General features: G+C 41.0%; 1 protein-coding gene across 5 annotated transcripts in view; it reads left to right on the top strand.

The window, feature by feature from the left end:
- PARVB (parvin beta) overlaps positions 1-25,749 on the top strand; it is a 52,551-nt gene extending 26,802 nt beyond the window's left edge. For 3 of the 5 annotated variants that reach the window (XM_086885168.1, XM_086885171.1, XM_023919111.2), the window contains exons 4-13: positions 1,374-1,476; positions 4,910-5,050; positions 5,403-5,518; positions 10,567-10,625; positions 12,237-12,256; positions 13,489-13,550; positions 14,738-14,806; positions 15,719-15,820; positions 18,850-18,922; positions 22,715-25,749. In XM_086885168.1, the coding sequence (XP_086741294.1) occupies positions 1,374-1,476; positions 4,910-5,050; positions 5,403-5,518; positions 10,567-10,625; positions 12,237-12,256; positions 13,489-13,550; positions 14,738-14,806; positions 15,719-15,820; positions 18,850-18,922; positions 22,715-22,791 (822 nt within the window). In that variant the 3' untranslated portion in view covers positions 22,792-25,749. Of the gene's footprint in view, positions 1-1,373; positions 1,477-4,909; positions 5,051-5,402; positions 5,519-10,566; positions 10,626-12,236; positions 12,257-13,488; positions 13,551-14,737; positions 14,807-15,718; positions 15,821-15,903; positions 16,110-18,849; positions 18,923-22,714 lie in introns of those variants that run through there. The other 2 variants (XM_086885169.1, XM_086885170.1) reach the window with 2 other exon arrangements.
- The last annotated feature ends 508 nt before the right edge of the window (positions 25,750-26,257 follow it).

Below are 26,257 nucleotides of genomic sequence, written 5' to 3'. Positions count from 1 at the left end.
ATGTCCTCAGTCACTTCCCCTCTTGTACCTGTGTGAGAGAAGACCACTTCTGACACAAGTGGCTGACATTGAATAGTGACTTACTTACCATAAAACCTTTCTTTTCAAAGGCAGGTCTTTTGAAGAGTCATTTTTATTATTGAGATTTTAATCCCTCTGAACAGCTTAGAGGGCAAAGGTGATTTATACAGGTGAGCATTGATGCTGATCCTTGTTTTCCATGGGTTGGGCACTCGCCAAATCACTCAGCTAAAACTTGCCACTTACATACTTTCTCTATTTTTAGAGCTGACTTTCAGCCCTGCGTATTTTAGTATGCTTTGGAAGTACTAAAGATGTGGATTTGATGTACATGAAGCATTAGTATTTCATGTTTGGATTGTGAACTTTTTCATGGTCAGTAAGCCTAGCCAAATTTATTTGAGGTTTCTAGGTTGAATGAACATCCGTAGCCAGGTGGAATAACTTAAATGTCCTCATGACCAACATATTCAAATGCTCGTGTTCCTTAGGATTCCCAAAGTGGGTGTTTTCCTCTGCACGCCTGCATGTATTTTATTTGCTTTTGTTTCATGATTTCTTGTGTATTAAAACCCCAGAACTTTATTAGCCATTGCAACTGCCAAGAAGAGGCAGAAATATGAATTTCGCAGAAAGTGAATTTAAAGAATCCACAGCTTTACATGATGCAAATTAAAGATTACAGAATCTTTAAATGAAGCTTATTGTTTTTAGGTGGCTCTGGTTAATGGATTTGTCATGTCTGTGATTAGTGATACTCTTCTCCTCTTATAAAACTAAGGAAGTAGAAGGAATTAGCATTGTGTCTCTTCCCACATAACTCTTATTTTTGCAAAAATTATTTAATTTTCCAAGTAATAGTTTGGAGGAGAATGCTGCTACCAGCTTCAAACAGTCAAGGCTTGTTTTTCTGTAACTGTTCTGAAATAATTGTCTTTGGCACCTGGAAAATTTAGCTCAGTTCTTTTTCTTTCTTCAAGATTCTTTATGCTCATTCCTGTTTTACAGGTGACTGAATGATTTTTGTAGTTATGGTTGTCAGCATATGGGAACTGTTGAAATTGTAAAATTATCATTCGACCAAGATTTTAATTCTGGACTTTTGTATTCTGCAATAGCTGAAGATAAAAATGCTTTTTCCTGTTGTTAGGACCTGAGATAAAAGCACTAGGGGACAATGAGATGCTTTTATTCTATTTTTTTTTTTTTAAATTCAGGTCTCATCTCTGCAACTTGGAAATACATAGACGTGCTTATACTTCACCTGTTTTATAGTCCTGATTACTGTCCTGAATGAAAAGAATGTATTTCAGTTAGGTTTAGACACTTGCCTCCTTTTTCTGTGCTTGCAGGTTCTCATTGACTGGATTAATGATGTGCTGGTGGAGGAGAGAATCATTGTCAAACAGCTTGAAGAAGACCTTTATGATGGGCAGGTGCTGCAAAAGCTGCTGGGTAAGTCCACACAAGAGAAAGGTGGCCCTTGACTGGGAGAGCCTAAAATTAACCTCTTCCAAAGCTAAAGACTGTGCAGTAGCTCAGCATCTCAGGGAGATGGTTGATTTCACTGAAAACTGCCTCAGCTTCTCCATCTGTTCTCCTCAGCCTGTCTGCTGAGAGGGGAAGAAATCAGATGATTCCTAGGTATCTGTTTCAAGGACTAACTGTAGCTGAAATAATAGGGTAGAAAAGGAGTGAAGAGGTTCATGTTGATGGTGTCAAGCCGAAGCTGTGGGGTCAAAAATTTTGTCAGTGTAGTTTGCTTTTGAAAGCTTTTGGTCTGAGAGCTGTTTTGAGTTCCTGGTAATATTACTTTTGGGGAGAAAAAGAGAATGCATGGCAAGAGGCATGTGCTCAAAATGTGCTCTTCTGTGTGAATGACACATGAGGGGACACTTAGTTGAGAATTTGGAGTTTTGTAGCCCCCTTCTATCTTTGCAATGTGTGTGTTGATGCAGGAAGTATGGTGGAGAAGACTCAGGTTAATGCAATGATTTATGGGGGTGCTTTTATAAAAGAAAGAGGCTTGAGGCTTCCAGTACCATGTAAATCCACACTTTTTCTTAGCCAGACTTCCCTCAGCTCATTTCTGATGTGTTTTTAAGAGTGGGCCTGGGCTGTGGGGTGTGTGTGGGTGTCAGAGTGGGGCAGGAGGACCTAGTGCTGCTGGTTCCACTGGTTACTGGATTTTCTGCACAGGCCCCTTAAATGACAGGTGTTTTGATGAATATCCACAAGTTTTTAAGATTAGTTAATTAGCTTTGCATGTAGTTAAAACCCCTCAAAAATTATAACTTGAGGAATGAAACAAGAGTACTTTTAGCACTTCTGGCTTAGCCTGCAGCCGGGAGCCTCCAGATGTGGTATGGATCAGTATTGTACACAGGTAATTTTAGCTGGGGAGTATTTGTTTGAATCCAGTTGTTCTTCATAACTGTGCCTCTGCAGCTGGCAGTGGGTTTCACTGTAGCTGTCTCAGGTGTCACTGCTTGCTCACACTCCCTGTGGAGCCACAGCTGCAGCCTCAAGCCTGAGGACGTTTAGGAGGTGCTTAGTTGTACCTAAGTATGTGTGTATGTAAGACATTGAGGGGCTGGAGCGTGTCCAGAGAAGGGAATGGAGCTGGGGAAGGGTTTGGAGCACCAGGAAGGGCTGAGGGAGCTGGGAAAGGGGCTCAGCCTGGAGAAAAGGAGGCTCAGGGGGAACCTTCTGGCACTGCACAACTCCCTGACAGGAGGGGACAGCTGGGGCTCTGCTCTCAGGGAACGAGGGACAGGACAAGAGGAAACAGCCTCAAGCTGTGCCAGGGGAGGTTCCGGATGGATAGTGAGAAAATTTTTGCGCTGAAAGGGCAGTTAAGCCTTGGCACAGGCTACCCAGGATGGTGTTGGTGTCACCATCCCTGGAGGTGTTCAGAAATCATGCAGATCTTGCACTTGGGGATGTGATTTATTGATTTAGTGGTGGATTTGGCAGTGCTGGATTAGTCCTGTAACTCAGTGATCTTAAAGGATTTTTCCAACCCTCCAAATGGTTCTACGATTTCTGTAGATCAGTCAGACTTAGCATATCTTAGAGGAGGAAAGATGGACCTGGACATCTTGCAGCCCGAGATCTTTAACTGCACCAACTTTTACTTGTTTACTTCGTCTTGGGCCTCTGACTGGAGAGCCAAGGCATCTCCCCTGACCTGGAGCTACCACAACTCAGCCCCAGTCTTGTGCTATTCTTCAGTAGTGTCTTTGTTTCTTCCTTCACCTTTCAGGAAAAACTAACAAGGTGTGGTCATTAAACCTCAAGTAGTATTTAACCACTCCTTGTGAGTGAGAGGTGTTTGTCTTGATAGCCAGGCCCCACATAAAAGGGTGAAAAACAGCTTTGTCACTGGGCTTATGCTGGAGCAGTTTGAAATAAGATATTAAGAGATGACTGATGGAGGTGGAACTCCTTCTTTAGTTGATTTTATCAAGGTGCAAGCAGTGCCATTCAGAGAAGCTGGAATGGCCTGGTACACATGATGTTGGTGTGAAAGGAAATTTATTTGTTTGCTAACTGGGCTGAGAATAGTCAGGAGCCTTAACATGTGACTGAAAAATTAATTTGCTTGTTTTGATAATCTTGATAAAATAATTCCCTACTTTAGATTGATAGAAACAGCCAAGATGTTCAAAGTATTTGTTAGCTGATAACCTGCAAGTCTCTTCTCATTGGGTTACTAGAGTACTTTTATATTGCTACCACTTAAAAAAAGAAGTAAAGTCTTCAGCTAGATAAAACATCTAGAAGAAGCATACTCTTGAACTTGAGAGCAGAAATATATCCATTATTGGAATAAGAGGAATTTTGACAACTTTGAAACATTTCTGAAAGAGTCTTCAGATTCTTGAGAACCTCATTTTGTGAAAACAGTTTTGGTGAAGTATGTTTTTTGCTTTAGAGAGTGGAATGGTATATAACTGGAATATGGCCAACCAGTCCTGACCTCCTAGACAGATCAGCACAGTGAGTTTGGCCACTTATTTCATGGGTATGGAGAGAGAACAGAGATGAGCTGTTCCCACTGCTTTGATGGCTGGAGGACTCTACCCCACCTTCCTCAGCTCCCTGCTTTTTCTTTTTTTAGAGAATTTTAGCTCCTGTCTCTTTTGCGCGGGCCACAACAACAGAGGAAGAGAAGAATGAGTTGTCTACAACTTCGGCCACAAATAACTATATTATGTAAACAGAACTGAAATTTTAATGATGGAATTTTACACATTTTCCTGCATTATTTCATTTTGGCAACAATCAACTATGATGTGACAGTGTCAACATCATTACAAGAGTGTACCAACTTTTTAAATTAGTTCCACTAAGCTAATCCTGGGTCATATGAATCTTGAGGGTTTGAGGATGCAAAATATGCTTTAGCTTAAATTCATACCTTCAGCTAACCTGAAATAAAGCATATCAAGCTGAACTAAATGTTCACACAAAATAGTTCCCATTTATTTTCCTAAACTAACTTTAAAAATGTCCTTTACACCTGTGCAGATTCCTTGTGCAGTGAAGGCTGTGTTGTGCTGAATGCTTTTCTGCAGTGAAAGAAATGGGGAGGTATCATTAACATTGCTGCTAGCTTGATGTCTAGCTGAAAGTTGTTACATATTTTGGCACCTGAGTGATGAGCATGTTCAGCCAGACTTTACTGGTTTTGTCACATTTTTATTGGAACTGACACACTTTGGTGAAAGTTTTACTTTCCCAGCTATTTTTCCTCTCAAGGAAAAGGATTCTCTTAGAAAAGTTCTGGTGGACTCCAGTGGTCTGTGCTTATTATCTCCACACAGTTTAATCTGGTTTTGTCTGTCCTTTTTATTTATTTATTTTGTTTGTTTTTCAAATGCAGAAAAATTGGCTGACCGTAAATTGAATGTGGCAGAGGTGACACAATCTGAAATTGGTCAGAAGCAGAAGTTGCAGACGGTCTTGGAAGCTGTCCATGATTTACTCCGACCCCATGGCTGGACAATCAAGTGGAATGTTGACTGTAAGGACTCTTACTATGTTTTCTGTCTCAGAAAGTGTGTTGTCACTTTGGAAGTCTGCTAAGAGCACTTTTCCTCAGTATCCTCCAGGCAAGTGAAAAGCAAGTGGTTGGGCCTGTCTGTGATCAGAGAGGGTTTGGACTCGTAAGTTAGGTTTAAAGGAAGGGCTGAATCTAGGCTTTCCTACCTGTGAAGTTGCACTGTAGGCTTTACTGATTTGGGAAAAAGAGGAAGAAGGATAAAAAGACTGTGTTGACCAAAAGCATTTTTCACTGCCTTTTCCCCCCAGAGCTGTTTATGTAAAATAACACCTCAGTATCCTTTCACTGGCTTCATTTCCTTTTTTCCCTGCAGCCATCCATGGCAAGAACTTGATTTCCATCCTTCACCTTCTGGTGGCTTTGGCCATGCATTTCCGAGCTCCCATCCGGCTGCCGGAGCATGTGTCTGTGCAAGTGGTGGTTGTTCGGGTAAGTACCAGCTCCTGGGAGGAGCAGAGGGGACTTTGCAGTGCTGGGCACTCCCTTCCATTGCCTCCCATCTCTTGTCATTCAGAAAATGTGTGTCCCAGTTGTTTAGTGTGTCCCATGCCCAGAAATGCGTTTTTGGATTGTACATGCTTAAATGAGACCCCAAGAACAGCACATCCTTTGTAGGTTTAGTGCCACCCTTTGCTATTGCAATATCAAGCTCAAAGTGTGCAATGGGATTTTGTATAAGGGAGCACTGGGCTTGTAATTTCTGTCACTCCAGTACAGTTTATTTTTGCCCTGCATTTTTTGCAGAGAAGCCATTGTAACCCACACAGCACAGGAAGGAGTTTCAGCCCATAAAATCTCCCTTGTCTGGAATGCCTGTTAGCAGTGTTGTTTTTCCCCAATGACTTCATGTGCAGACTTAGACATGTTGTTTTTAGTTGTTTTCCTTGGCAGGCCTGATAGACTTTCATAATTTCTTTTACAGTCTTATGCTTTTGTTAGATTTCCTTAGATATGGGGAAGAGATCTGACCTAAAGAACCCTGACTGTTTCCCCCCTGCCCCAGATACTGCTCTAGTTATTCCTTTCTCTGCTTGGTGCCAACCATTTCCTTTCCCTCTATAAAGACTCTACTTTCAAGCATCATTTTGCTTTATATTTAAGCAATGGTGTTTTCCAGGTTGCCTGCCTGGATGCTCTAGATGTGCAGGGTGTGATGCAAATGGGAAATTGATGGATGCTCCCTGGTTCACAATAAATGTGTTTGTTGTGTATAGGAGGAAGTTTTTTAACTGCTTTAGTTCTTTCAGAAATAAAGCCAGAATTTAAGAACAGTGAGTTAGTTATATAGTGACATGAAAATAAATAGGAGACAGATTTATTTTTAAATTTTTTTGTCCGTCTTGGAAAGATAAGGAGGAATATGTAAATATAAGCTGGTCAGCAGCTCTCTCACACCATGATGATAAAAACCTCCTTCTGCCCTTCAGTGAAGTGTCTTCTGTAACTGATAAGGCAGAAAAAATAATAGGTAGAGAAGTAAAGCCTTCCTTTCTTTGTCCTTAGTTCAAGCTTCAGAACCATCTACCTCTACAGCAGAGGGAAGGCTGTGGAGAAGGTTTTCACTTCTTTTCCTGTTGGAGGGACATAGAGGAGACACCACCTGGTTCACCAGAGTCCCTGGATCTTGAGACTAGGATGACATAAAGACTGACAAGAAACTAGGCAGGGGAGAGAGCAACACCTTTGTTCCCGAGGGAGTCAGGTATAGTCCCCTGAAGGTGTCAGGTGTAGTGGGAATTAAGTCAAGTCCTAGAGGCTCTTGCTCTTGGATCTAGAGCCTGAAGTCCTGGAGTTGGGCATGGCTACAGCTGGCCCTGTGCAGGAGGAGGCTTCTCTCAGCCTTCAACCCACCACTAGGAAAAGCTTGCAACCCTTCATCTTTGTTTATTTAAATGGAAAGAGAGGGGTGGTATGAAACAGAGCATGTTTGTTCTGGGAAAAAAACTTTTGCCATGTAGTTTGGTAAACTGAATTTTTGTAGTTTGGCATCCATAATCTAGTCTGAAAATACATGCTGGTTCAGTAACATAGATCTCTTGAAATGGACTTTGTTTAGCCTTTGTTATACTAATGACAGGATGGTGATCAGGTGAATATTGTTCCTAATCTAAATAAGAAAACTACTATTAAGATTATTGCCACTATTACCAATTTGGTTTTAAGTGATCTTTTGTTACATATCCCAGTAATGAACAGGGTTCTGTTAAACCAGATCACACTTAACATAAGGTGTTAACTGAGGGGTTTTTATTTAAATGCCTCTTTCTGCTTGGCTATACATTTGAGGGGATAAATAAACAGTTTAAGTGACTTCTGTGCAAGTCTTTCAGAACTGACCCCACAGCCAGAAAAATGTGCAAGATGCTGTGGGAGTATGGTGCAGGAAAATACCCACACTGAAATTTTCAAAACTAGCTAAGTCTCATTTTCATGGGTGGCTTTATCCACTTATTGAGCTGTACTCACACTGTGCAGATCCTGAGGTACTTCTTCCTCAAAAGGACTGTGCTTACACCATGAAAATAAAGTGATTTAGCAGTTACTGCTCAGCCAAGATGTGTGCATTTCCACAGCCCATCCCAGAGCAATGCAGAACACTTTATGAGCTTGTGTAAGTGCTGTGGACTCTTTTTTCTCTTACTTTCACTGTCCTGATCCATAAAGTGAGATAATACTATGACAGCACTGTGCTACATGGAAGGTATTTATCCAGATCTCCAGAGTTCCATGGTGATTCTTCCTTTTCATTAAATTATTCTCTTCCTTTAGGATCTTGACATGACAGACTGAGACTTTCTTAAGATGCTGCTTATTATTTTTTTTAATTATAAAGATTTGATTTAGAGTCTGAGAAATATCTGTAGCTCAATCTGAGTCTGTCAAACAATGCACTATCCTTTTTTGGTCCTGCACTGTTAGTTGGTCAGAAGCCCACAAGCATTTTGGAGACAACTTTCTGGTTTATCTTCCTTGGCAGGAAGAGCCTTTAGCTATCTGTCTTTCCATATTATGTGGAACAACTACAAGACCAACCCAGCAGAAAACCACTTCTGTTTTTATTGTTTCATAATGGTCTCCATGATGTAGCCCCTCTCAAGAGCAGAGTTCCTGAAACAGTTATTTGGAAGTGACTTAAAAGCTTTTTTGAAATCAACCTCCAGAATTAGTTTTCTTGCTGGTTTCTTTGTGTGAAATAGGAAATTGGGTGACAATTGGTAATGTATGCACAAGTTATTCAAGAGGGGTCCTGGCAGAGCGAGGGTTTAGATGGGCCTTCTAGTTAAAATCCTGTGAGTAGCTACTCTAAGTGCTGAGTTGAGTCTAGGGTGATACATGCTTTAATGCTGGTGTCACTTAACAGGTGCCTGTCATTCCAGCCCTCCTCAGGGAGGGCAGGGAGGAGAGAAACTCTCTTGGTTTTGGTGGTACTTCCAGTGAGAGCTGAAAATAGTGAGATTTTCCAGCTGACTCTACTGCCTGCTGTTAGAAATGTAAGCTTGCATGGTGAAGAAATACTCTAATTCAGGAAGACAAAAAAGTTCTTAGAATTAAGTGTAAAAATTGTCCTTAAGGCTCATTGTGTTGGTTATTGTTGCAAGGCTCGGGAATCGTCATCTCTTATACTTAACTTGCCTCAGCCTTATTCTTAAAATTGCAGCATGTCCCACAGTGGTGCTGCTGGGAGATCTGGGGTATTTTTTACAATAATTCCCTTTTAGTCTGAGTTGCAGACTGAAAGGTCAGAGTCAAGGCAGAATGAAGAATAAATGTGTCTGGTGCCAGTGGTGGAAGGAATCAACATTTTATTAGGACATGACATTTGCTTTTGGATTGCAAGGTCAGGAGACCTAGGCTTGCTGTAAGAGCAGCATGCTCAGCTGCCTGGGAGGGGGAGCAGAGCTTCCTTTTCCACCAGCTGGGGAGCCAGTGTTGGAATCCATTCCTCTTTCTCATCAGGCACTTGGAGGCATTACTCATGAGTCATCACTTTCTGAGGTTTTGTTCACAGGTTTCAGCATCTTCTCCCTGGGGTTCAGGGTGCCTGGAAGGTCCTGAGCCATGTATTAATAAAGCAGAGGCATGGTGGGATGGAATAAAGACAGCATTGTTTTGTATGCAGGAAAATACTATTCTGTCAGATGCCTCCTCACTTTTTCATCCATGTTGTCATGCTGGCTTTTGCCCCAAACCTCCTGGTGCCATTCCCGTGTCTCCCTCGGGGGAGCAGGATGAGATAGGAGTGTGATAGGGAAGTGAGGGCTGTGAAGACGTGGCCAGCTGGCAGCACAAAACCCAGGGCCCCGTCAGGCATGGAGTTGTAACAGCTCCCCCCTTGCCTCCAGCCAGGCTCCCTCCCTTCCAGCAGCTCTGCCTGCCTTCATTTCTTCAGTAGGGAGTGGAGGGGCAGGAGTTTCTCTTACTGGCTTTTAGACTTCAATTCTCATTTGTCAAACTGCTTCTGGGGAAGGATGTGTTTCTCCTCAAAGCTGTTCTCCCTAATAAGTTCTTGCTTGATGTTAATCTGGTGAAAACGATTGATATGGTAAAGGTGTACAGAGCTTGTGCTTCGGGGTGGCGGGGGAGGGAAGGGGGTGTTTCCCTGCTTACCTGAGCTGGAAAGCTTTATTGACCCTCCCCTAAGTCATTCTGACAGACTTGGTTCCTAGATGGCTGCTGAGATTTGAGCTCTTTCTGTCAGCTTTTTGAGCACAGAAAAGGGAGCAAAGAAATTCCTCCATTCAGGCATAGTTTTGAAAGGAACCCATGGAGATACAAAGCAAGTTTTTTACTCAGGTGAAAGCACTTCCAGCCTCTGAGGTATTTTGAAACTGTCTCAACACATGCTGTTTCTCTTGGGTAGAGACTCCTTATTCATGTAGAGAATTATGCTCAGGAGAGCCAACCTGGCCTCAGGGAAGTACTATTCTTTGTGAAGTCATTAGCTGAGCTTTTTGTGCTCTCCCGTGTTTCCTTGGAGGATATATCCCTGTCAGGTGTGTGGCAGTGGCCCCAGTGCCATACCTGCTCTAGGAGAGCTGTGCCAGCCCTCTGGAGCCCTGGCCTAGGAACAGCCATCCGTGTCATTTCTGTCCCAGAAGAGTCAGGCTGCCAGATATGGCAAACTGCTGATTGATACCGTGACATGACCAGCTGCCCTGCAGGGATCTAAGATGGGGCTGACAAACTCTAAATTGTGTTCCAGGCATGATATTGACTGTAGTCTGAGGGGAAGAATTGTTAGTGAGGCTGTTAGCTACAAATATAGGTGTAAATATACATTTCCCAAACATCCCTGTTTTTTGGCTGTCAGCCTGATCCTTGCCACTGTTCTGGGGGTGAATCCTCCTGTGTTGGCTGTTTCACTTCTGCTCCTGTGAAACTTGGTGAATTCATCTGTTATGTCCTCTGGTGCTCTGAAAAATGCTGAATGAACCCCTGATGAGCTTCTCCTTTGCTAATTCCATCTTCCTTTCCAGAAACGTGAAGGCCTCCTCCAGACCACTCATGTTTCAGAGGAGCTGACAACCACAACAGAGTAAGTACAAAATGCTTTGGTGCAGGATGTGAGACCATTTCTGAGGATGAGGGAGAAGTTTAATTGTCCCCCACCCTTGCTAAATGAACGAAATCCCTTCATGTGGTGCTTTTTTTAACTACAAGGAAATGACTTAGTCTGTGAAAATAGGCTACAAGGGAGAAGTGTCTTCTGGAAATTCTTGTGTCTTAGAAGCTTTTAACTGCCAGTGACTTCTGTGAGCCTTTTTTCCCCCCTGCCTACTGGATGTATGTATCATATGTATCTGCTATATATACATATCTGCTTTCTGCTTAGTACTATTTTCTCTACTACGTGAAGGGCTAATGTAGATATTTTGGGGAAGAATTAGTTTGGAAAAAGGCAATTCTTTGACATAGCTCTCTAAACTAAAGTGATACCGTTCAAACTGTAAGGAGAGAAGAGGTCAGCAAAAATAAATCAATAAACCTCTTCCCTCTCCAGTTTTTGTACCAGCTTACTTTGCTTTATGTTTTTACAGTCCTTTATATAAAGAGAAGGCTAGACATGTATTTTGGCAACTGAAAGCTGAGGTTTTCCTTCACATGGCCTGAAGGCAGCTTTTCTAAGAGGGGCTTACATGAGCCCTCCCTCAGTTTATCAATGTATTGTCTCCCTGTACAGTTGGCTCAGCTTCCCATGGCTTTGAAGATAAATGAAGCACTTAGTGGGGAAGATTTTTCAGATGGAAGTGCTCAGAAATGAGATCATGATGTCTCTGTGTGGACATTAAAAATCTCATAGTGGTTTTTGTAGATCAGAGCTCTGGCTCAGGTTTGTGGGCCAAAATTCCTCCCCTCTCTCCTGTGCCCTTGAACAATGCAGTGAGCTTGTGCTCTGCTCCAGATGTGGTTTGCAGGATGTGATCTGCAGGCTGGGACTTGGACATTTTTTTAGCAAGAAAGATGTCTGCAGATTTGTATGTGTGTTTATACATATATTTTATGGAGCTATTTAATATTGCACAGTATTAAGAGGCTGCTGCTTTATGTGTTGCATATCCAGATACAAGTACACCTATGGAAAATGCAGTGATCAGCAAAATCCAACGTTTACTGAATAATTTCAAATTCCTCTGTGCAAATCAGGGCCTGATTCTCAGCTGATAGACATTTGCATATGATTGGTGATGTCACTGGCTATGTATGTATTTCATATGTGGCAGTTTTATTTGCATAATATTCACATAGAATGTGTTTTCTTCAGAGAAAACAGGTTAAAGTGATGTAGATGGCTTTGCTTCTTGTAAGGTGTGTGGTTTAGATTATATTTGTGGAAATGCACACACAAACACATTTAGTCATTCACCCTTCATCATAAAAAGTATGGCTAAGAAGTCATAATTGTGTATAAAATATAGTTAAACATTTCCATTAATTTCAAGTGGATTTCCCTGACATCACTGGTGCTCTGCTGGGGGCATTCCTGCAGCATGTCGGGTCTGGTCTGTGACGTGCTCAGCCCTTGAGTTTGCACAAGTTGTTGGCCCTCTGCATATTGAAGGAAAACTGCTTTTAGGGCTATTCTCTTGTCTTCCCAAACTGATTATTCATGAACTAACTTAATGTTTTTGAATTCTCTGACTTGCAGGATGATGATGGGAAGATTTGGTATGTAACAAACTTGACTCTGAATTTCTCTTTTTTTTTTTTTTTTCTCGATTTGTGTCAGGCACAGAAACCTGGTCATTTTTTCTTCCGGCAGATCAAGACAATAGGTTGAGCAATTCCATGAGGTTGGAATGTGTTGTGGAGACAGGTTTTGTTACTCCTTGTAGATGTGGACCATAATGGGTAGGACCAGATCTAACTCCTTTGCATGGAGAATCTTACCTCCTCTGTGTTTACTACACTTTGAAGTTTAGGCCTTACCAACTGTATGTCTGGTCTAAGCAAAATCCATTTCTTTTGGTGCTGCTGCCAAGAGATTTCCCTTTTTGCATTTTTTTTTTTAGTGGCATTAAGTCATTTCTCATTTTAAAGATGCATGCTCTTGTAAAGGATGAAAAAAAGTAATTTATTTTTTTTTCTTTGCCCATTATAATATGTTAAAACTATCATTTCTCCCCTTGCAATATATCTACATTAAATATTAATAAGGCACTGGAAAATAAGTAATGTCAGTGAGATATAAGGGCTAAATAATGTATCTTCAGATAACAAAATAATTTAGATAATAAATGTCTATTTGACAGTAGAAGGCTATTAAAATGTGTTTTGTAAATAAAAAGTATTTGATCATGGAAAACAGATTGGATTAGATATTGATAGACAATGCTTGGAAGGCAAAAACATAATTTAAATATTTACATTGTCTGCAGGTTTTGCTCTTCATACACTGCTGAATCAGTATTCACTAGAGTTCAGTTCTAAGCTTTACTGATGTCAGGGGTGCTACCAGTCATTTTAAATTAATCAAATTAAATTTTATTAATTTAAATCAGAAAATTAAATTTGATTAAATCAAATTTGATTATCTAAATGTCTGAATTTGACACTGAATGTGGATGCAACCATAGTTATTTAAGTTAGGATTGGGGTATTGTCAGAATTTGTGTTTCATTTTAATTTTTCTTTCACCCACATATTTTCTGTACCAATTTTGAATAGCAGAAAAGTGAAAAAAAAAGTGAGCATGTTTATTTTCAGTTACCTCTAAAATCCCCAGAGCAGTTTGCTCTGGCATGTAGCCAGACACCAAAACAGCGTGCTGACTTTTAGCTTGGGTCTCAGTTACATGACTTTCTGAAGAGAAAAGCCTTTAAGCTTTGGACGGGAAACCTGCTTCCCACACTTGTACTGTTGGAGGTGTTCTGATTTTAATTTTTTTCCCCCCAAACTAGAGCGTGATGCCTTTGACACGCTTTTTGATCACGCACCAGACAAGCTCAGCGTAGTCAAAAAGGTAAAAAGTAAAATCCTAGCTTTATTTTCCACATTGCATTTTTTTCTGTGCTTTTGGGAAGATATTCAGGAACATCCAGCAAATAACAGAAGTAGTGGAAAGGGTGTTTTTCCCAGGGATCACTGTCTCAAAACCAGGTGATGTTTTCCACAGTACCCTAAAATGTTTCATCCATAAATAAGTTTGCTGAATATAAAGCTTTTACAAAAGAGCTGCTTTTGTCCGAGTGCTAAGCACATCTTCCTATGGTCCCTTGGTTTGTCCTTTAAAGCTAAGCATCATTGAACCACACATCCATCCAGACATATTTTTGACATGGTTTTGTGTTAGATAGACTAGAGGGGTAATGTAGCTGTTTATCTCTCTCTGCCAGCTCTTGCTGCTTTGGGGGAATATATGAAACTCCACATAGTTCCATCAGATAGTTCCAGCCTGGCTGTTAAGCTGCTCATTAGGAGAGCAGTATGTGAGGATCACTGTTGTAAATTGTCCCTTACCCTTGTGTGAAACAAAGGATGTGTGCTTTTAAAATAATGCTTTGAAGTCTTGGTAAGATTTTTATCTTTCCAGCCTGAAATGTCTTCTAGAAAAGTGTTTTTAAGTGGATAAAGAACTAACTTAACTCCACACAATGAATGTGGTAACACTCTACTCTGTGTCCCTTCTGGAAATGGTGCAAGTGGGCTGACAGATCTCTGTGCTTCAGTCCATTAGCACAGATCTGGTTTGTAATGGCAGGATTTGCATCTGGAATAGAAATCCCACCTGGGCTACATCCTGGCTGTACTCTGTGTGCTAACTGCACACATCCCTCCAGGAACAGAATTGTGTGCACAACGCTGTGCCGTTGACACTTCAAAAACCTGAAAAAATTAGTGGGGACAGTAAATGCACTTACTACTTACTTCACCTTCAGGCACCAATGTCATCACAGCGTTTTCCCAGGACACTAAAATTTGCTTGATGTGCTGGGAAAGCTGCATGTAACAGCACCATCTGCTGAGTCCTGGCATCCGGTGCAACAAAAGTGGCCCTTCTTCGTACTTACTTGTCCAAAAGCAAGCAATAAACATGCATGTTGTGTTTTCAAAAATGTCTTTAAAGGTTATGTTAACCCTTTCACATCAGCACTGAGTGTAGTGTCTGACATCATTGTTTCTGCTCTTTTGGTTTGTTTTTTTTAACAGTCTCTGATCACCTTTGTGAACAAACACTTGAATAAACTGAATTTGGAAGTAACGGAGTTGGAAACCCAGGTAGAGAGGCTTTGTCTTCTTGGATGTTATCTGCGTAAATCGCAAACTTTCAGATGTGGGCTTGGCTAAGCAGAATCAGGTCTTGTTTCTGGAGTTTACTGAGCTGTGAGAGATGGTAATCTTACTGTCTTGGCAAAAAGATAAGCACAGCATCCAGAGAATTTTACCAGGAGTATAGGTAATTCATTTGATCCTGGCTTGGTATATAGCAGTCATTCATTCACTGCTACTTTACAGCTTTTCCGAAATGGGTGACCGGATCTGATCTGTCACAAGAAATTGTTGCTTCATGCCATAAAGATACCCAAGAATTTATTTTTTAGAGGATGTCACATATACCATATCAGGATCACAAGTGGGAAGTCTTAGAACTACTTAACATTGTCCCCTTAGTCAGTCAGTAGCCATCTGGTCTGGTAGGAACACTGCACAGGGTGGCTGAAAATATGTAGGATTTTATTTAGTATTTGTTGAAACCATAAACAATCTATTTTGACTTGGGGGGAAAAAAATACTTTTATGAAATTCAGCTTCTTACCTGTCACAGGAGAGACTTCATTTCAGATTTGATTAAGGGCAAAGATTCAAATGTCTTACACACACAATTTAAGAGGGGTTGTGGTTGAAATGACCAGATACTGTAGCACTAGGACTGGGGGTATATAATGTGCAAATGTGTTTCCCAGGAAGTTTGGTATTTTTTATCTAGCTGTGAAGTTGGCAGGATTCCTCAAGCAAATTAAATGAACACGAGGAAAACAAGAACAGACTCCTGAACCATCTCACACTTCTGTGCTAGCAAAAAAAAGAAAAAAAGAAAGTCAAAATACATAATTTGGGCCAAACATTCTTTGTCCTTATTTATGAATGCTGATTTACAAACAGATGCTTTCTCATCATACTTCTCTTCAGTTTGCAGATGGTGTTTACTTGGTTTTGCTCATGGGTCTCCTCGAGGACTATTTTGTTCCACTTCACAACTTCTACTTAACACCAGAAAGTTTTGATCAAAAGGTGGGTAGAAACTCCAGGTTATGTTTTTTCTGCATTATTATCACATTTTTTTCCAATTATTTTATCTTTTCTTCTTGTGCCAGGTGAAACAGAACCTGATATATCCTCTGCAGAAAATCTAGCAAAGAGGCTGTGGCACTTGATGGTTAAAACCACTAAAAAATTGTGAAATGAATGGATAAATTCCCCATAGTTAAGGAAGAAAGGTATTCTGTTCCTGGCATCAGACAACACATAAAGCTCACAAATATCCAGGATGGATAAATACAATAATGAGTGCTCTGTACTGTATAGTACTTTGCATAACCAGAGTAATTTTTTAGATTGTAGTACTGCCTGAAGCATTCTTGTGTGCATGTCTCTTGCTCTCATCCCCACACTTGCTCCATTGTCCTATGCCCCTCGTGTTCACAATGAGAAAAGTGTTTAGGTTGTGTTTTAATGTCACAACCAAAAGTTTACCTCTGCGTGCAGCTGTTCCCCGACTTGCACATGCATCTGTGTGTGTTTGGTCTTGGTGTATCAAAATACCCTGAGCCAGTCCTGCATGTGCCCTCTGCTTTTTATTCTGCCAGGTTCTCCAATGCAGAGACAGGTTTTGTGTTGGCTGAGCTGTAGCAGGAGCGGGGCTAGGTCAGGAGTGGAAACACTGGCTAAAGTTAAAAGATGGAATGCTGTCTGAGTGCTGTTTAAAATGGGGTTTTCATAGCAGCTTCCACGCAGATTGTTGCTGTCAGCCCCTCACAAAGGTACATCTCTGTGAGGGATGGCTCTCTATTACATCTTACACATCTTGTATAGCTTTCTCTTGCTTCTTTATCCCATCATCTTCAATTTTTGCCCTTGTGGAAATGCAGGGTGCTGAGTTGCAGCCAGCATCTGTTAGGTTACAATTTTATTATTAATGGTTGAAATTCATAAAGATTACCTGGAATTCCTGAAGTCACAATGTGATTTTGTGTGGAGACTCAGCCTCGAGGAATGGGGATTTGTAAATTGAAGAAGGCTCTGAGTTTTGGGGGAAAAAATATACCACGTTGTCATGGAGTTACTTTACCTTTAAGGGAGTTGGAGTTGCTGGGAAGTGCTTGGAGTCTTTTCTCCTGACCAATTATCGGTCATTGCTGGGAATCGACAACAGTTTAGGCCATTGAAAAGTAGGATCAACTTGTGAACCCTACCTTAAAGTGTAAAAGCAGAGCTCTCTGAGTTCTCTTTGTTTCCTGGCTGTGAAGGGTGGCGGAGCTCCAGGCCTCCCGTTCCCTGCCCAGGCCATGCGGCCGGGCGGGGATGGGGCCGGGCCTGCCCCGTCTCCTGGCCGGGAGATGGGGGGGCCTGGGGAAGGTTTTCCTCGGGGCCGGGCCGAGCCGATCTCTGGCTCGGCTGCAGGTTTTGCTGTAACTGCATTCACTAGAAACTGCCCAGTGAAGAGAGAGAGAGGCCCTGGACTTGCAGCGGGCTGGAGCAGCGACCACACGCTCCAGAGCAGCCATGAGGAACTTTCCATCGCAGACGGCTCCAGCTCCTGTTCAGCAGAGATCTCCGAACCATCTACAAAAGCCTGGGCAGGATTTTAACTCTTTCATTACCCAGATGAGACTTGCAGATTAATCTTTTTATCCAGAGAGAGAAAAAGAGAGTGATCAACATGAAAAGAGACTTTATAAACTACCAGTGACAGGAAAGAAAAGAAGCTTCAGGAAAGGTAGAGAATTAAGAAGATGCTTTAATTAAGCTGAAATATCTCTCTGTTAAAACTATGGAGATGGACAATGAAGTCCTGAAAAGAACTCCTTTAATTCATGATACAGGATCTAGAGAGGAATAAAATGTTCAAAGTGTAAATTTGAGTAAAAAGTAGAGTAATTATGGTATAGTGAAGTGCTGGGAGATTTGAAGCCTTGAGAGGCAATGAGAAAACTGTTTTCTGGTGAAGCTCACAGAAACAGATGAAGAAGACTTTTTTTTTGCCTTTGAATATCTTATCCTTAAAAATGCTATCTCTAGACTGTATATGTCTAGATGTGTATGGCCCATACACACCTCAGAGTGATGTGAAATGGGAGGAGTGAACTCTAATAATAGCAGCTCTGAGCAGCTAACATTAGGGCAATGGATAACTATAACAAAAATAGTTTTCTTGTGAGAAACTCCATTAATTAACAGGAAGAAACTTCTGTTTCTCTACAAAGACTGGTGAAAAGACTGTAGCAAAAATTGGGACTGTTTTAACCATCAAAGTTCCAAAGTTTTTGTCTCTGTTGTCATGTGAACAAGGGAATAGTGGGTAGATAGGGGATGGAAAGGTTTTTCTGGAAGCTTATTCTGGTGTTCTTATTGTTGTAGTTTGTCAATAAACTTTCTTTTTTTCCCTTTTAAGTTGTATGCCTGTTTTGCTCTTGTTCTAATCCATATCTCACAGCAAGAAATAAGTAATTTTCCTAGTTATTAGTTTAAAACCACGACACACGTTTAAAGTGATTGGTTTTGTCACAATGAATGAGGAGGAACTGCAGCAGGTAAAATTGATTAATGAAGTCCTGAGTCATAAGCAGTGTATCCCCAGAACTGTCATGGGCAGTAACAAAGCTGCACAGAATTCATAATGCTAACTACCTGCCTAAATTTCAGTAGGCATGGACAAGAAATCTGCTATGCAGATCTCTTTAAACTGTAATTTTTATTCCTCAGAGGAGAGATTAAATAAAGACACCTACCTTCTTTTGCTTTCCCTTTTTGTCCATTTTCTTTCCTCTGAATTTATGCTCCTATGTGATCTGTGGGGGCTTGTTCAGAAGCTCTTTATGTACAGCTGGGCTTAGCTTGTTTTGCAGGTTCTCTGCATAGCCTGCCCAGGAACTGCCATCACCAAGCACTTTATGGTTCTGCTTTGCTTAAGCATGTAAATATTTAATATTGATTTTAAAAGAATTATCAAGTGCAGAGAGAATAAAGCATCTAAAAAAATTTGATTAAAGGTTTTTGATGCTTATATAACTCTGAGATTCTAAACCATTTACCTCTTTCAGGTGCACAATATTTCTTTTGCTTTTGAGCTGATGCAAGATGGAGGCCTGAAGAAGCCAAAAGCTCGCCCTGAAGGTATGGACAATACCACATGGCTTTGAACTGTACAAAGTCATCAGAGCAGGTGTATTTCAAGTGCAATTCCATTCAAAGTAGCAATAGTACCACAAAGTGGAGCTGTGAATGGGCCCCTTGAGAGTTTTCCAAAGGATTCGCTATCTGTGCCTGGGGTATATCCTGCCCATGCTTCTTGTCTGGAGCAGATTCACCGAGGTATCCAGGTGGAGCTTTAGTGAGTCATTCAAGAGCTGCTCAGTGTACGTTATAAATTCAGCTGGTGTTTTCAATCCAAGCAGAAAGCTTTTCATGGTCTTTATTCTTGTAATTCTTACAGCTGGTGCTAGTCTGGACTCCTGTGATCAGATAACCGGAAGGCTTCAGGTTTTTTTAGGAGAACCAGTAGCAAACAATCTTCTTGATTTATGTGGCTGTGGAAGCCAGAGCTAGAAAGTGTAAAACTCAAGTTTTCCCTTTAAGTTTCTTAACTTTAACATTAATTATTGATGAGATCTGCTCTGTTCCTTGCACTAGTGATAAAAAGAGGAATTAAAACTTTATGACTGCTAAATGAGCAATTTTTATTCCTGGTGTTACAGACCACGTATGTGTTACAAGCTCCTGCAGAACAAAGAAAAATGAGGATGCCCCAAGAAACATTTGGTCTGACTTAAAATGAGACAAAGTGGTGATAATAGCTAGATTAACAAACAGTGGAGATGGTTGTAAAGAGGGGAAAAGGCAAAAGACAGTATTGAATAGCTTATATATGCTGTCAGTATTGTTGTAAACTGGGAGATGAAAAGTGCTCCTGAAGAATGCTGAAAAAAATGATGAAAACCAGAAGAGGTTACCTTTCCATAAGGCTTTCTTTCATCCTTATGCTATAGTGAATGGTAATACACTACAGTAGATCTTGCTTGTGTAGATCCGATAAGAAGCAAAGTACGCTTTTAAGTGTTCCACTGATTGAAAATTTAATTATTAATATAAGCTGGAGAGCCAAATTAGCTCATACAACATTCCTTTTCTGCTGTGTGCTTCTGCAGGATGTATCATCTCTTGTGTGTTTTCCTTCCTCATCTCTGTGTGTAGCCATTCCTGGCAGCAGTTCCCAGCTGTTGGAGTGGTTGTGCTCCTGTGGTATCTGTGTGCCTGAAACTGACTGGCTCTTGAAAAACTCCTCCCTTGGAGAGGACAGTCACTTCTTGGGAATGGCTTTGTCACCGTAGTGTCATTTGTAAGGCCTTGCCAGTAATGTATTGCAATATGTGATTCACAGAACAATAATTCATTTGTACAGAGAATGTGAAGCTCTTGAAAAATATTCTGTGTGTGGTTATGCTCTGTTAGTGCCAAACTCTGATCCATTGTTTGTTCATCAATAGCCTGGGAAACCTATCAGGTGAATCCACGTGCTTTAGCATGAATTGGATAGTAAATACCTCTTGGATTAGAATCATAGAATTGTTAAGCTTGGAAAATACCTCTAAGACCATTGAGTTCAACAATTAACCCAGCACCATTGTGTTCACCATTAAGCCACATCCCCAAGTGCCACATCTATATAACTTCTAAATTCCTCTAGACATGGGGACTGCAACACTTCTCTGGGAAGCCTGTTTGGATGCTTGACAACCCTTTTGCTGAAGAAATTTTCCCAATACCCAACTGGGAAAACATGCTCTGGTACAACTTGAGGCTGTTTCCTCTTATCCTGTCCCTTGTTCCCTGGGAGCAGAGCTTGTCACCCCCTGGCTGTCCCCTCCTGTCAGGGAGTTGTGCAGAGCCAAAAGGTTCCCCCTGAGCCTCCTTTTCTCCAGGCTGAGCCCCTTTCCCAGCTCCCTCAACCCCTCCTGGTGCTCCAAACCCTTCCCCAGCTCCATTCCCTTCTCTGGAAACGCTCCAGCCCCTCAATGTCCATCTTGTCCTGAGGTTCCCAAGCTGCCCCAGGATCTGAGGTGGTGTGCCTGGCTGTCCAGCCAGTCTAACTAGTTGTAGTTTTAAGGAAAAATGTAATTTTAAGGAAAAATGTTGTATAGAGCAGATAATTTTTATCCCTAAAACCCATGCTTTCTACAGTGCTTGCAAGAAATAGGTCTTGTTAAATCTTGTAGTGTGTCTGTGTACAGGTGTAAACAAAAATAGGACTATACAGATCTTCTCTGTTCTTCAAGCCAAATTCAGTGGATTGGGCCAGCAGCAGAACTACGTTGTGGTGGATTAATTTAGTATCCTCTAATGAGGTTGTTATGGACTGTGAAAGTCTTAAATGAATGGAATATTTTAAACTACTTTTAGAGTGTATGGCCACTTTCAGTTAACATTTTATTAGTTGTTGTTGGTAATATTATGGCTGCCTATGTTTTATCTTATTATAAGAAACAGGAGGCTGGGAATATGCTTATTCTTGGAAATACCTGTTAGACACATCGATAAGGAGCACATCAGTTGCCCACAGAGAGGGGATGCATTGCACACTCTGTACTCTTTAATGCAGCAGTCAAAGACATAACAAGGCCTGAAAGTTAAGAAAATGGCAAACTGGAATTACAGTATAACTTTTGCAATAGTAATTATTAACCATTGGTCTTCATTGTCAAGGAATGGAGATGGAATTTCCACCACTGGAAGATGGAAAAAAGGAAAAAAAAAAATTAAGAAAACATTCAGTGTTAAGCTTGTGTTTTAATTTGGGTTGGCTTGTTTTAATTTGGGTATCAACTTTCTATGATACCTGGAAAAATTAGAAGTTTTGTATTTATGGTATACAAATAGGACATTTCTTTTTTTAGGATGCATGACTTCAGAGCAATTAGGATCTTTCTTTGGGGCAGGAGAAGATTCTTCTGCAAAAGTGAACTGAAAATCATAAATGAAATATGTAAAATAATACAGGAAAAAAAGGTAGAAAGAATGTTTGAGAGATTACTGAATGTATCTGATGAAGTGTGGGGTTTAGAGTGATATTTAGTGTGGGGCGAGAGGGAAGGGTGAAGAGGTCCTGGCAATGATATTTCAAAGAAGACAGTGGGGATTTCCCTTGGATCTCTCATTAATTATGCTTGGTCTGTTAGCAGTTTGCTGTCTTCCTAGGACTTTTGATAATTTTTAATTATCAGTTCTTCCTCGCTTCTCCTTCCGTAATATATTGTTCACTGTATATTTTTTGCTTCTTACTACTATCTTACATGTTGTATCCAAACTTTCCTTCTACCTCTTCAGCCTTCTTACGCTGTGCCTCCCCCCAGAATCCCTGCATTATTGGCATTTTATTGCAGTATAGGTGGAGAAGTGCTAACAGGAAAGCTTTCTCTTGAGAGCTGTTCCAGACCTTTTCTCTGGCCTAGCGTGATAAGAAGCGTTATTAAATAATAAAAAGCTTGAGGATGCTAAGGATTCAGGCTTTGTTAATTCATGGACCATATCTTTGAGAGCTGTGGATGTGGTTCAGTACCTTAGGATGTGTGTGACTGCTTGTTCACTGCTTCTGTGGCCAGGAAAGTCCTCAGGAGTATTTCCCAAAGCCTTTATCCCAGGTCTCTGACAGAAGTAGACTTTCTCTATAGCAAATTTTAGCTGAGGAAGGGAATTACCTTCTGTTTCCCAGGGAGAAGTTGACTGTGCTGTATGATTGTAAAGCTGCTTTGAAGAACATCATGCAGGACATGTAAAAGGCTTGAGCAGATCAAAACTCTGTGGATTTTTTTTTTATTCACAATTCCATCAGCTCAGAGATGTGGGGACTTCTGTCAGGACAAATGAGGGAAAACAAAACGCAAATTAAGGATTTATCCTTTTCTTCCACAGATGTTGTCAACTTGGACTTGAAGTCTACTCTCAGGGTTCTGTACAACCTTTTCACAAAGTACAAGAACATTGAGTGATCCTGGAAGCTGCTGAGGTCTCATCATCCTTCAACCTCCTCAGAAAGAAGTTACAATAAACACGCCCTCTTGCATGCTCCCATTGTGCCTTATGATATGTACTTCATGCATTCTTCCTACAGTTGATGTGTTCTCTCTGTAGCTGTTTGTCAGACAATCCCACTAAAAATGATGCATATGTATTCTCTAGGTCACTTGAAAATGTGTAGGTGTTTCACACTTTTGCCAAACGGATCTGTTGTTTGCTATAATCCATGAATGTTCTTTTGAGAAAGGAAATATACCACTAACTACTTTAATAAGCAGGGAAAACATGAGACCTTCCTCATGGCTTGAGATTCTTTGCTTCTGCAGAAGACTTTCTTTTGCATACTCCTTGGTTGCAACAGGCATTTGATAATTTTCCAGGCTTAGAGTGCTAGCAGTAGAAAATCACCATTGGAATTTTTTTAGAAGCTGAGCCTTTTCTATTAAATAAGGGTTTGTGTGTTCTCTTGGTTTGGTTGGGCTGAGGGGAATTACAGGCACTGTGTGAAGCTAATGGCAAAAGCTTCCGTTTTTGTGTTCACCTCTTTCTACTCAGTGTTACTTCCATTCAGTGTTTACACAGAATAGTTGCCATGGGATGACCAACTAATCTTTTGATGTCTATTTTTTATTTAATCTATTTTCTAGGAGAAATTTGATTGCTAGGGCCACTGTCCACCTCTAAGCAGGCAGCTTCGGTCAGGTTGATCAGGAGCTGGTCACACAGGCACAGGCTGGATTAGTACATTTGCCCCAGTCCTTCCTGAAACTAACCTAGGAAATGTGCTGGAACAGGAGCCATCTGAGTGGGTTTTTGAGGAGAGCTTTGTGGAGGAAATGGGATTGGCATTTCCAGAGTATATGATATGTGGAATATGTGTTCAAGATCATCCTCTTCCTTTGAGCATGTAGAGGAGAGATTTCATTGCTGCTTTTATGTATCACAGCAGCAACTTTTGTTTTACGGGCAGCCATTCCTTTCAGTGAAACACTAGGCAGTGTGACCTGAAGGAGAGGAGCAGGCAGAATTGCTCTGCTCCATGGGCTTACTTGAAGCATCTTCTTTCCCTAAAATTTTTTTTTTTTTATACCAAGCATTATTTGGCTTTGAGCTCAAGTTCAAGAGGAAACATGCTATTTGAATGGTATAATTTTACAAATGGGATTTTTTCCTTCCCTTCTTAAACATTTTTTCACCTCAGAGGGAGATAAATGAGCTTCTGCTTCTTTACTTTGTATTTTTGGGTTCTAGTATTTGGATTACTTGGATCACCTCCCCTCGCACTCTAAAAAAAAAAGATGGAAGTTACCCTTTCTTTGCATGAAAATTCAGATTTCCTCTTCTCTGGGGAAGGCTCTCTGGGGAATCTTTGCATGCCTGTACTTTAGGAAGGAGCTAACCTCTCACTGTTTATACTGAGTCTGGAATAAGTGAATGTGCCGTTCAGATGGGGCCTCTCAACTCCACCACAACACCAACAGAGGAGACTTGCACAGCTGCCAAGGCTTGGTGGGACAGCTCTCCTGGCAGGTGAATAAAATTGGTCTAACTTTTGTTCTGAGAAACAAAGGTATCATGAGGCTGGAAGGTCACTGAATGGAAAGGTCTCTCAAACTTTTAGTTCAATGCAGGGTTATTTGCAGGAATCAAGTCTGTTCAAGAGTTGTTATTCCACTCCCTTTCAGGTGGGAGAGATGTGGAGATGCCAGCTCTGTTTATATTCTCTGAGCTGCTGGGAAAGCCCTCCAGAGAGTGTCGTTTTTGAAACTGCAAGCAGTATTAATAACAAAAGCAAGCAGAAGTTAGAAAGAAGAGATGGATGAGAGTGATTTGGCTTTAGAAAGGGGAATGGCTGTTTTTGAGCTGGGCATGTGAGCAGAGGTGAGCAGGTTATAACAGGTTGTAAAAGAGAGTCTGTTTTGTTGAATTATGTGTTTCTGGTCCCCTTGCTACAGCCATGGGTCTCCTTTAGCAGTCCTTCTGTTAACATCCCTATCAGCCAGGACTGATAGGGATATTAACAGACCAGATTAGGTGTCACAACCTGTTCTGTTGTGGCCTTGTTTGTTGGTAGATGTTGCACAGGGAAGATACTTTTTTCATTCCTTGGCTCCTGGCTGTCTGGCCAGCTCACTGATCTGTAGACACTGTATTTATTGTTAACTAGATTTGTGAGCAGGGTAGATTGCACTGGAGTGTGGCTTCATCCCAGACAGCCCAGTTTCCAGGCTGAGCCATGTAGGTAAAGCTTTTCTGAATGCCTGCTTTTGTCATCCCTTTCTGTGACACATGCACCAAAATCCTTTGCCTCTCAGAAAGTTGAGTCAGTGTTAAAAATGTGATTCTTGATATCTTTGTGTTACTGGGGTTTTACATGTGGATACTAGTCTGAATCCTGTTGAGTTCATCTGGAATGCTGAATGCTCTACAGCATTAAAGCTCCTGCATTTGTAAGTATTTAATGAATGTCTGTCTTTTCCAGTCCATACAACTTGACTTTCAGGTGCGTTTACTTGACACACTCAGTGAGCTGTATTACCACAGAAGCAGCTCAGATAGTCCTCAGCTGCATTCTGTTTTTCAAGATGAAAACCCGACAGTAGCAGATTTTTTAAATCAATTTAAACCTTATAGAATTTCTTCCTCCTCTTCCCCACACCCCAGTGCTTTCAGTATTAATGTATTTTTTAAGAGCCTTTTTTACTGTTTTTAACAGCGTTTACTCTGGATTTCTAACTACTAAAAACCAGCCTTGCAGATAAAGTTCTGGACTTGTCATACATTGGAGACATCCATCTTAGTGATAAGAGTTGTGTACTGTAAGCAAGTTACAATGCAATGCTATGTTTGCTAAAATTCACAGCACAAATGTTTATGCATGGTTTTTGACAATTGTACTATTTATTCAAATAAAAAAATAATGATCACTATGTTTTCTACTTTTTTTTTTCCTCAGTGGAAAAATCTGTGGGAAGAACTTATGAATGGTGAGCTTCCCTTTGCTCTGGTGTGCAGAGTGTAGCCTGGCTCTCCAGTACAGCCAGGGCCATGTAAAAAAGTGGGAAAATGCATTGTCAGAACTTGTTATTGCTGTTGAATCCTTGAATTGTTCCTCAGAGGCTATTTTCACATGGGGGCCAGGTGTTCGTGGTGAGGGTGTGTGCATGATGTGATGTGCTTTGAGGACTTTCAGAAACACCTGCCCTGGGTCAGCCCCTTGGAGCTGGTCCAGGGGCTTCTTTGCCCTGTTTTCTTGCGATGTCTCCTCAGATTCTGGTTGCAAAACTCAACAGAATTTCAGGAATGTTAAAAGGGTTTGCTTAGTACTCTAAAATCTAAAAGAAAGGGCTAGGAAGACTATATAACCATGTATAACCATGTATTAACAGTGCAAAGCTACAAATACATGAAAAATATATATAAAGTAAAAATCTTTAG

Source organism: Cyanistes caeruleus, chromosome 4 (assembly GCF_971803275.1).
Source record: "Cyanistes caeruleus chromosome 4, bCyaCae1.hap1.1, whole genome shotgun sequence".
NCBI classification, from domain to species: Eukaryota; Metazoa; Chordata; class Aves; order Passeriformes; family Paridae; genus Cyanistes; species Cyanistes caeruleus.
Note: the sequence above shows the minus strand (reverse complement) of the source record. Positions and strands in the feature narration are given on the sequence as shown.